This window comes from Pteropus alecto, unplaced genomic scaffold (assembly GCF_000325575.1).
Source record: "Pteropus alecto unplaced genomic scaffold, ASM32557v1 scaffold196, whole genome shotgun sequence".
NCBI classification, from domain to species: Eukaryota; Metazoa; Chordata; class Mammalia; order Chiroptera; family Pteropodidae; genus Pteropus; species Pteropus alecto.
This window is the reverse complement of record NW_006439717.1, coordinates 7,307,554-7,319,482: the sequence shown is the minus strand read 5'-3', so window position 1 is coordinate 7,319,482 and position 11,929 is coordinate 7,307,554. Positions and strand designations below refer to the sequence as shown.

The 11,929-nt window shown below is 32.9% G+C and overlaps 1 protein-coding gene across 1 annotated transcript in view; it reads left to right on the top strand.

Annotated features, from left to right (window-relative positions):
* MUC19 (mucin 19, oligomeric) overlaps positions 1 to 9,020 on the top strand; it is a gene marked incomplete at its 5' end in the record, with an annotated part of 13,383 nt that extends 4,363 nt beyond the window's left edge. Inside the window, 8 exons of the mRNA XM_025050251.1 lie at positions 2,398 to 2,427; positions 4,157 to 4,188; positions 4,275 to 4,437; positions 4,780 to 4,817; positions 6,167 to 6,277; positions 7,229 to 7,268; positions 7,919 to 8,027; positions 8,696 to 9,020. Of these exons, the coding sequence (XP_024906019.1) occupies positions 2,398 to 2,427; positions 4,157 to 4,188; positions 4,275 to 4,437; positions 4,780 to 4,817; positions 6,167 to 6,277; positions 7,229 to 7,268; positions 7,919 to 8,027; positions 8,696 to 8,879 (707 nt within the window). The remainder of the gene's footprint in view (positions 1 to 2,397; positions 2,428 to 4,156; positions 4,189 to 4,274; positions 4,438 to 4,779; positions 4,818 to 6,166; positions 6,278 to 7,228; positions 7,269 to 7,918; positions 8,028 to 8,695) is intronic.
* Positions 9,021 to 11,929: the final 2,909 nt, after the last annotated feature.

Here is an 11,929-nt window from a genome sequence, read left to right as displayed (position 1 = left end):
TACTCATTTTTAGGTACTTTGAAGGAAGTGTCTGAAACAACCACTGCTTCTGGAATTTACCAAGAAATAATGTTAATAATAATAATAGTAGTAGTAGTAGTAGTAGTAGTAGTAGTAGTAGTAGGTAGTAGTAGTAGTAGTAGTAGTAGTAGTAATAAATGAACTTGGTGGCATCTCAAAAAACAGGATAGCTTATCAGAAGTTAAACTCTAGCTTATCCAGTCTGCTATACACACCACTCTTTTTCCTCCCTTTGTAGTCCCTGCTTCCACAGGAGTCAAGGAAACCTCTGGAAGTGAAATGCAAACATATGGATGCTGACAGTACAAACTCTTTGATAATCAACGTGCCTGTGATTTTTTATAAGGAATTCTTTTTGAGAGACAGGCGAGATTAAAAAACAGGAGAGAGAGGCCAGGAATATTATGATAAATTTCCTTTCGGAACATGACTTTGAATTTCAACTCAGGATATATTATTTTTCCTAGGATTTTTTGAGTTAGGCTTTCACCAGAACTCCTCTCCTGAAGACTTAGTTATGAGTCTCTTAGTTTGAAATCTCTGAGTATGAGATTATGAAATGTGCTATTCATGAAATTTTTAACATTTTCTTTTGGAGGCTTCTCCTCTGTGTCAAACAGAATAAAAATCATCCCCAAAGTATCCTACCCAGATAAAATGAAATGACCTAAATAGATTGGAATTGTCTATTCTACACAAAGCTTTTCTTTAGCATGAATTTGTGTGATCATTTATGCACTCAAATATAGAGAAACTCAATATGCATACATGTTATTCTAATAAATAAAATGACAACGTCATTGTTTTTCTCCTCAGACACTACTGTAGTAGCAACAGAAAATCAAGGAACTGAAAATAAAACAGTTCAGTATGGGAAAAGTCCTAATTTCTTTGTTACTTATTTAATTAACATTTCTTTAATGTCTTACATGTGTTAGACTCTGTAGCCGACACCGGTAGCAAAAACATCAATAAAATATTGCCCTTGCCATTTTATTACTCTGTGTGTGTGAAGGGTAGGGGGCAGATTATTATGGGCAAGGACACTATCTTTACAGTGTGTTTAATGCTAACCCATAAATATGTACAATTATGGTCCCAGAGATGCAGTGAGAGGAAAGTGTTAATTCCTACCTTTTAGTTGGTATTAGTGAGTGAAGGCATCAAGAGGGGTATGATTGAGTTTAATATTGGCCAAGGTGAGATGGGAATTCTGCCAAACAGCCTTTGAAAAGACAGAGACATGAAATAGCATGAGTGAATTCAAAAATCAACCAGATGTTGGTAATGATTATGTGAGGTTCTGAGAAAAAAAATGAGATTGGAAAGGTAAGTAGAGTTCATGGCGAACTTTATTTCCAAACTTAAACAGGACTTTATCCTACACTAAATGGGATCCCCTTAAAGATTTTATTAAGAGAATGATTTTATATGATCATAAGTGTTTTAGAGACTTGTTTTGATAGATACATGGAGATTATAATATTGTTCTTTATGGCTCCTCTTATAAATATCTTTAATGAAATTTTGGAATTCTAGTCAGGGAAGATTTTTTCTGTTGCGTTTGTGGCTAATAGATCTCTTGTTGCTGGTTTCTGCTAATATGCTAAGCAGAGACCCCAATTCATAATTGGGGAATAGCCTAGCCTCCCTCAGTAAAGAGAGATGTTGGAGACCCGGAACTCCCGTATCTTTAATTTCCTTTCTGCTTTTCCTGTACCTATTATTTGTTTGTGTCTCTTTACCTAAACATGCAGAAATTTTAAGTTCCTCCACATATTCTGTTGCTTCTTGGCCAGCTGTTTGTTTGGTATATAGAATAAAAACATTAATTTTATTTTTAGCTGTTTGAAAATAGAATTTGAAATTTATCAGTAAATTGTTGTGTCGACCAAAATATGTGAGGTGTAAAGTCTCAAAAAGCATTTGGTGGGGGTAAAGTTAGAATAAGATTGAAATATTTCAATGAGACAAAAAGAGAGTAATATTCTTGAAGGATTAAAACTAGGTAACTAAAAATAGTTATATTTTTCGTATATCTGAATTATTCTTTTCCTTCTTTGATTAAATATTTTACTGTCCTATTCATCAAAACTGTCTTCCAGGAAACCTTTGAAGTAAAGGAAATTTACCTTGATGTTTTCTCATTGCTCTTTTAGATTCTCATATTCCCCTCCCATTAAAATTCAGGATCCAAAAGGAACTCTCTAATGGTGGAATTTCAAATGCCATGAGGAGCAGAAAGGGAAGATAGATGGGAATATGTCTGTTTGTAAGACTATCTATGTAGCTAATTATTTCAGTAATTAGATAACTATATTTACCCCAAAACTATTCCAATAATGAGACTAATGTGAGCTTTCTGTTTTTACACAGGATGCCCAGCACCACTTCCACCTCCTCCAGGTAAGATTACATGCACCTAAAAATCAATCATTCTGCATTAATGGTTCTTGTAAATCAAATTTCAGAGGTCATGCTAATAAAAGTCCCTAGCTATGAATATGTTATAGAATGGAAAACTTAAAGTGGATGAATTAAGCTTTTATTTACCAAATAAATATCGAATGGTAATCTGTTTTCTTCCACACAAACTAATGAAGCCAAACTAAATAAATACATCTTGTTAGTCAAAATAGTTTACCTACTAAAGTGTTTCATGTAATTATATGATATTTTAATCAAAATATTGTCGCTCGATAGTATTTTTTAAACTACAGAATTTTAGTTTTTTTGAGGACTGAATCGTAGCAAGAACCATTAAGATTAGTCAGCGTTCAATAATTTTAGAATCCCTGCTATTCCCAAGCCAATGTGATGTGCTTTGTTGAGAGTGGCAAAGGTTAAAAGAAAACATTCTCTATCTTAAGATATAGTGGAAAAAGGAAGATTATCAAAGAAAAAAGCAATTTTTGTATAAGGCTGAAAATAAATTTCACAGTAAAAAATGTGAAATATGTATTATATAGAGTGCATGTTATGTGTCACTATATTTACATATAGTATATACTTTGGAGGAATCCTCAGGTATTTAATTACAAGGTTGGAATCTGAGAACAATATGTAGAGTAGTCCAGGATATGTAAATGAGAAAAATGAGACAGTATTGATCTACATTACGGCAGACCATATAAGCCAGAATGTCAAAATAAGTTATTTATTTTATAAGACCATAAGGAAGAGGTCTGTGTCAGTGTAACCCCCAAAACAGCTAGAGTATGCTACATCAAGGATAAGATCCTGGAATAGTATCGTAGCTAGTAAACCCAGGAAGGTATTAAAGTGAGGATGAAGATATAAGATTTTGCAGTAGATTGGATGCCAAGTGATGGAAAGGAAGAAATCAAAATGACTTCTAAGTTTTAAGCTTAAATAATTAAAAGAATAGTTTAGTCCTTAACAGGAGAAAACCAGTTTAGATAAGAAACTGATTTTAGGGGCAAGATGATACAATCTGTTTTGCTTACATTGAGTTAGGTTTTTATAGATTTGTTGGGATACTATTTATTAAGCTGAGGGTGACCTGTGCCTGTAGCTTACATGAGGTGTTTGGGTTGGAACTAGAAGTTTGAAAGTCATCTCCTTGATATTACAATAGACACTGTGGAGATAGAGAAAGGTACCAGGGGTAAAACTAGAGACAAAACGAGAATGAGGAGGAAGAGGTGATAACAAAGATAGGAATTTTAGGGTGTTGAATCTGAAGGCAGGAGAACATTTTCAAGAAGATGAGATGTCAGCTACTATAGGGAACTTGAAAAACTGAGAAGGCTCTGGAGACTGGTAATTATGACGTCTTGGTGACTTGCAGGATTATGGAGGCAGACATCAGTCTATAGAACAGTAAGTAAAGCAGTAGCCATAAGATTTATTGACCACTGCCAGGAGAAATTAAGAATTCTCCTTTTCTGGGGCTTATAAAAATAGAAAAAATATATATGCTTTTTAGGGACAGTTTGCTCAAAGTAGGTGGATATGATTTTTCTACCTCGAGGCCACCATACGATCCTTCGTAATTCTTTGTCTCTGAAATCTTAGTGTTAATTACAGTGGTGGCCACCTGGTGGTTATCTACAAATAACAGATGGTTATGTTTTATCAAATGTAGTTGACATTTATCATTTCATGTTAACAGTTTGCCATGGTCCACTGGGAGAAGAGAAATCTGTAAGTACAGTTTCTCTCTACTTTAATTCAAATTTATTGTCATTCTTGTATTTGAATAGAAGTCTAAACTTGGTTTGTATCTGTAGCCTGGAGACACATGGACTGCCAATTGCCACAAATGCACCTGTACTGATGCAAATGCTGTGGACTGCAAAGCCAAGGAGTGCCCTTCTCCACCCACATGCAAAACTGGAGAAAGGCTTATAAAGTTCCAATCTAATGATACCTGCTGTGAAATTGGATACTGTGGTGTGTATTCATAGTACATTATTTGAATCACTAGAATAATTGTTTCCATAGTCGCATATTCAAGAGATATTTATTAGGCTACTAATGTATGTCAAAATGTGCTAGATGGGTGTGATGAAACAGAATCAGTGCTTACTCTCTTAAAATTTCTATCTTTAGAGTGGGAGAAACACAGAATTAACAATTATGAATAGAATCAGTAAATGAAAGGGAGGCAGTAATATTATGGGAAGAACATTATAATTGACTAAAAAATAGAATCCCATTTACAATTTTTGTTTTATAAATAAAAAAATAATTATAATGTTTATTTTAGGATAAAATAATGTATGTATTTTTCAGAACCAAGAACATGTTTATTTAACAACATCAACTATGAGGTAAGGTAGTTTCTACTTTACAATATTTTTATTTATATAATTATGAATAAATGTAGGCTCTTTCAGCTTATAATATGAAAAAATCGTAGGTAACGGGTGGGGCAGAGCCTGTTAATTTTCTTTCCATATTCATTTCAAAAAGAATGTCGAATGTAACACTCAGCATGGCTCCCTTCAAAGGGAGAAAATATACTTAATCATTAACTACCTAGCAGCAGGGCTTCAAATTTTTTCCCATAGGTCTCATCAGATGGAGAAGATACACTTTGTAACATTCAAATCAATGACCAGAGTCAAACTGTAATTATAACCAGAAAGATCAGATGGACAAACTGTCAGAGATCAAATAAGGAAACCCAAAAGACTAGAACCCCATTATGTGAACATAGCAGCACAGTATAGGCAGGGGTAGATTTTGACAACTGATTTGGCATTTTGGAAAGTAATTTAACTTTTTAGAAAACGTATCAGGAAGCTGTAAAAACCAGATGATTCTCAAATCGAAATTAATACATTTGAACTAGTAATACTAAATATTAAAAATCTAAAAAAAACTATATTTAGTGGGTTATGAAATACATAAAAACAAAGCCTATGAGAGTCTTAATTTGATAACTCATTTATCACACTCAAATTTCTATCTGGGTGTCTTAATTTTTAGTTTCCAAAGATGACATGACTTGAGAATCTATGACAGTTTTAAACATAAAATATGATGATGTTTAAAGAACAAAGGAAAAATTTTACCTCTAATCATTTATATGCAAAATAGTTGAAATAACAAAATTCCAGTTAAGCAGAAAGTTCATTTTGTGGTTTGAGGCCCTGAAATAAACACAATTTCCCAAACTGGTGTTTGAATTTTGAACATAAATTAATTAACTGTAAAGCCATTTAGAGAGCTTTAAAAGTATAGATACCCCAGCAAAGATGGAAAGATGTCTTGTAGACTTGACATTAGTGACAAACCTATTTTGTGCCATTTTTTTTTTTCATTTAGATTTCTTGTTTTTCCTCAGACTTAGAGTATAACAATTGATCAATTGACTGCTCACCATAAAATAATCTTTCTTGAAAATACTTGAAAAGTATAATAGAGTAACTGTAGGAAAATCTTAATTTCAGAATCTTGAAACATTCTGGGGAACTTCAATTTATTATGGAAGTGCAAGGGTTTTAATCCACCTTTTCTTAAATATTAACCTAATGGCTAAAAGTGTGTCTGGAAATTCACTAAATATCATAAATTTGATTTTTTTTTACAGGTTTTATTGTCAAACTAAAAAAAGAAATCAATTATTTTGTTCTCTGAATAATTATTTTGTCTTCTCCTCCTCCTTATGTTCCAGATTGGTAGTTCATTTGGTGACCCCAACAACACATGTGTCTCCTACTCCTGCCATGATACTGGTTTCGTTGCAGTGGTCCAAGACTGCCCAAAGCAGACCTGGTGTGCAGAAGTAAGTCATCTTCTTAAGTAATAAATAACAAGATTCACTTCTCATGTTCATACAAACACAACCTTCTTCTTTCGCATCTGGAAAAGTTTGTGTCTGACCAGTAGACATAAATCTTTTGAAGATTTCATTCTACCTATCTCATCTACCTTTTATTGTCAAGTGTATTTTCATATCAAAGATATATTTGCAGGCTCTATACAACTTTATCTAGTACTATTCTAGAAGAAGTAAGTTACTGTAGAAGTCATTTTGCTATTTTAAACATAAAAATGATTTTTTTCAAGGTTTATAGATTTGAGTTAATAATTTTTTATAAAAATAAAAAGTTTTTATATAAGCACACATATGTATATGTTCAGATCTTTCTTTGTGTCAGTTTTCATTTTTATCCCCCCAAAATATGGGTAGGGTTTTGTATTAAAAACTGCTTAAATTTAAATTTTTTAAGGAAGATTTAAGCTTAACTAATTTTTCTTCCTGAAGATATAATTGTTAATATAGTTTAAAGCTTTATTTTAGAATTCTAATATTGGATCTCAACATTTATTGAGTTTGTACTCTGAGACATTGATAAGTTTAAGATTATAATAAGGTGTTTGGTAAAAATCCATGCCCGTGAAAAAGTATCTAGTAGTAATGTTGTTATTTAAGTATTTTTCAATTAAAATAAGTAAGGAGAAATTTTTTACTCCATTGCATTTTACTTTAAAAAAATTAGCTTAAATATTGTTTTTCTCTTTTAACCCACTGTTGAAAAAGTTAGTGTAAATATTGTCTCATTTTTATTATTACTGTCTCCCACCATGCTTACTGGTGGGAGATCAGCTTGTTCATCTGTTTCATTTTCCCCTTGTAATGTAATGCTATTTCAATAAGTTAAGAAATGTTATATTATTTACAGAAAAATACAGAAGTTTTTCAGTCTTTTTTCTTTTTCTCTCATCCATATAGGAAGACAGAGTCTATGATTCAAAAAAATGTTGCTATACATGTAAGTAAAATTAAGCTCTGCATGTAGAAGGAATGTAAACTGTTGAAAAAAATTTGGTGTTTTTTTAAACCAAATTTTAGATCATTAATGGAAAGTCTATTGGGTTTTTAACACAGCAGATATTCTAACCTATATGCATAAACTAACAATTGATATTTGTACATAATGTATTATAGTTACTTGTTCATGTTGGTTGCAGCATTCTTCCTAGTAAAAACCAGTGATGCTTACAAGGTAGAAAATATAATTTTCACGGAAGGAAATTTAGCCAACTCTCCTAACATCAGCAAGTTATGTTGTAAATTAGTATATTAGATCATAAGGATGATCAGCAATGAAAATATGGATATCAAAAATGAAGCACTTCCGTCTTCCCTTTCATCCCCGCTCTTTACTACTTCCTTCTCCCCTGCTCCCTTCCTCCTCCTTCCCCCTTCTCCTTTTTCTAAGGTAGTGATATGGCAATGAATATAACATTTATTAAGTATTAAACAGGTACCTTGTGCTGGATACTGAGGTAGTTAAATCCCTCCAATAACATTATGAAGTAGTTATTATTCTTCTTCTCTACTTTATGGTTGAGAAAACTGAGACTTAGCAGTTGTTAATGTTAAACTTCATTTCTGATTCTCTTATCCATTTTGTTTTAGGTAATACTCATTGCAGATCTTCACCTGTGAATGTGACTGTTAAGTACAATGGTTGCAGGAAAAGGATTGAGATGGCAAGATGCACAGGGGAATGCAAAAACACCATCAAGTGAGTTTTTCTTTGAATGTGTAATGTGCATTAATTTTCTAACATTGTAGAGAAAATTAAGCTTTTAAAACATTACATGGACAATTTTTTACATGAGATCTAATGATCAGGATCTTAATATCTAAAATATTAAAATCTGAGAAATAAAATAAACTTTTCAAGTGATGAATCATTTTGAAGTAGTTTTCTAAATATATCAAAGTATACATTTATGGCAAATGTATTTATTTTTATACAGAGATTATAGAGAGTACTTAAACACTTGCTTAAAAGTATGTTTTTAGACTGTCACTTGCATTTTAGATATAACATATTACATTGCATGTTTTCCTTTATTGTATACTTTCATGTATAGATTAATATATGGAGATTAATAATAATTTGGTATTAAATGGAATATTTAATATGTTTTTTTCATACTATAATACTCTAATATGAGATTATAAATCTCCACTTCGAATTTATTTTCTTTTTTTTGGTCTTACATATCACTTATCACTAGTCCATGTCAGAAAATTATAGTGAAGGAGAAATGAGATATAGGGTGTAGAAAAAGAATAAACTGGTTGGAAGGCTTGCTACATCACTTAGACAATTAGAGGTTGATCATTGATGTCAATTTATGTCAAAAGCCATTTCAAAAATATTTATTACTGTATTTTTTTTAGGTACAATTATGACATCTTTCAGTTGGAAAATTCATGCCTTTGCTGCAAAGAAGAAAACTACGAATTCAGAGATATTGTTCTTGACTGTCCCAATGGTAGTACAATAAATTACAGATACAGGCACATCACGACGTGTTCTTGCTTAGACCAGTGCCAACAAACTACGACTTCAAAGTCCACTTAACAGTTAATATTACCCTTTCAGTTGTAACAGGCAGGTATTTATTTTATAAGTAAACAAAATATATCACAAAATTGTGAGAATAATGAAACATTTGTATCTCACTCAAAAAGTGAATTCTCATGAAGCATTTTGTTCTTTTGTCGACTGGATCTGAAAAATAAATACAGTTTTGCAAGCAGTTAGTGAGCATGTGTTTATTTTATAGCAACAAGAATTCTACAAGTCAAGAGAAACTGAGTCATATCATGGCTCTCTAGTATACTCTTATTCCACTCTTCATCTCACGAGGCCATTATCTTGTTTTGTTCCTTCTCTTCCCAGTGAAACTTATTGAAAATGTAAGCCTTTGTTCTCTGTCCTCACTTCTCTCTGTCAGTTACATTGCCCCTTTCATTCTACTACAATTCTTTCTGCTTAGGACACCAGCAGTCTCCTTCAAATTCCTTCTGTAGGGTCTGATATCATTTCCACTTTTCCTTTCTTGAATCATTTTTCTTGCTGTTTCTGTGGCATCATTTTAAATAATGCTCCTACATTTTGTAAATACCTTCGCTTTTGCCAGTCTTTTGGAGAACTAAGATTTAGTGCATCATGTACCTCTTCTCATTTTATTCAGGCTCCTTGGATGATTTTATCAACACAGGCAGTTGTGCTTATATCAGTGAGAATTTCCAATCTGTAAGTGCAGTCCCAACCTCTTCTCTGAATTATAGACATTGATACAACTCTGAATCTACATCTCTAACTCAATGTTCTATAGGTACCACAAACTCACCGAGACCAAAATTAAACTCTACTTGTATTTTGTATATCTGTTGAGGTAGTTAGCTAGAAGGAGAATTTGATGTTTATTAAAATCATGACCGTCATCTTTAGTACATTCTACCACTTTGCTGCCTCAGACATCATTACTTTCTTGCTATACACATATTTCCAAATGTGCCTTGTACAAGTTTATTTACAGATGTAAAACGTGTACAATAAACTCTCTTATTTTCTTCCCAAACTTAATTTATTATAACCCATTTATGTACTACTCACCTTTCTATATTATTTGAATTATTGGTAAATTTAACCAATTGAAACACCATATGTCCAACAATGGGGGAAGAAAATTGGTATGTTGGTATATTGGTAACTACCAACAGAGGTGAATAATAGCTAAATACAGGTGGATATTACAGGTGTCACTTCCATAGGTAGTCTGAAGGCTTTTTACTTTCCTCCATGTTGGTCACTGTTTTCCATTTTTTCTTTTTCTCAGTCCATACTAGAGTTTTTTAGTTGGAAAAATTATGAAGGATTTGGGCCCTTGAAAATCCAAATGGATTAGATTGTAGGAGTTTTTTTTTATTTTTTATTTTTTATTTTATTTTACCTTAGGAAATGATAAAACACAGAGTCAACAATATACCTACATCTCAGACCTTACTGTGTGGCAGTAACACTATTTTCCTTTTATAGTCAGAATTGACTATCCCAGGTAATGTAATCACAGCATTTTTTTTTTTTTTCTTCTTAGAAAGGCTGCTATATAGTCACAAAAGACCCAGAATGGCTAGCATGGAGTTTTAACAAGTGGGAAAGAATATAAATGTTGATTTCTGGTTCGGCTAATATATCATATCCTACAATTGGCACACCAACCTCACAAGCAGTATTCCTCAGCTGTTTTCAGAGTAGAGTACTTAGTAAGCCAATGTATAAGGCCTACCATCTATGAATAATGAGATAAGATAAAATCATCAATGCCATATGTACCTATTGCTTTCCTTTTTAAATTTTGAAACAAATTTCTTGTTTGGAAGGTGTGCTATGCAGCATTTCATGGTAGTGAATAAAATACGCAATAAGCCCATGCAAAGCAGTACTTCCTGAGACATATTAGACACAAAATGAAATCAATAATAGGTTATATCAGAGAAAACAAGTACTGTTTCCTCTCTATCAGAAAAAGATCAAAGTTGTCCACTTGTTACCAGGTAGCTGACTGGCACTCCACGATGACACCACAGAGGAAGATCACTTTATTGTTGTCATCGTGGAATTCATACAGGGAATCTAGATTTCTGATCCCATGTATGACTTCTATCCTTGACATAAGTTCTACCTTATTCATGAATGTCATTGTTGATGGTGGTCATCAAGAAGACATGACCATCAGTTGACCCGTGAGCTGGACCCAGGTGATTGGAGGCTCCTTTCCCTCTCTCCTTAGAATGTGTTCTTAGAATGTGTTCTGCTTACCTTCCCTGAACTAAAAGTTACCCTAAGGACACAGACTTGAGATAGTAAGGTTTGTTGAGACCATCTTGAGGATATACATGATTGAATACAGTTAAAACCTCTATATAAACTTTTAAGATTCTGGTGGATAGTTGGGGAGATCAACTCATCTTATGGATGCCAAGACAAGCCTCATAAGTAAATTCCTTTGCTTATTAAAAGCTGCTACCTATCAAACTGGAGAAGTCTAACACTTTCTTTGGTCTCTCCTTGCCCTCTGTGTATAGAGGCCAATTTATAAACCAAAACTCATTTAGCAACTACTAGACAGGATGAGAGAAAAGACACTGACATCCACAAACTATGCCAATCACAGTTAACACATATTGTTTATTAACCTCCTCTCCCATGAAAATCTCTGGTGAGGAACCTCTGGTAAGAACTGACTTAGTTATGTTCAGACCTGAATCTATTCTGGGTGACAAATGATTTCTCTAAATCTTATTTATGTCATTCTCCAATTTTGCTCCTTTTGAGTCCTTTTGGCTGGGCCAATTGGCACATTTCATCTCTTACGCAGGACTACTCTGTCAAGGCTGAAAAACATGGCTATTTCATTTTATGTGCAGAAACCAGCTCAGAGAGTCAAGGAAAATGAAGAAACAGACATAAGTTTCAAACTAAAGAATGAGCTAAAGCTCCAGAAACAGCTCTTAATGAAATGGAAATATGTGATTTACCTAATATCGAGAGTTCAAAATAACAATTATAAGGATGATTGCTGAGGTCGAGACAGCAACACATGAAGAATGCGAGAATTTCAT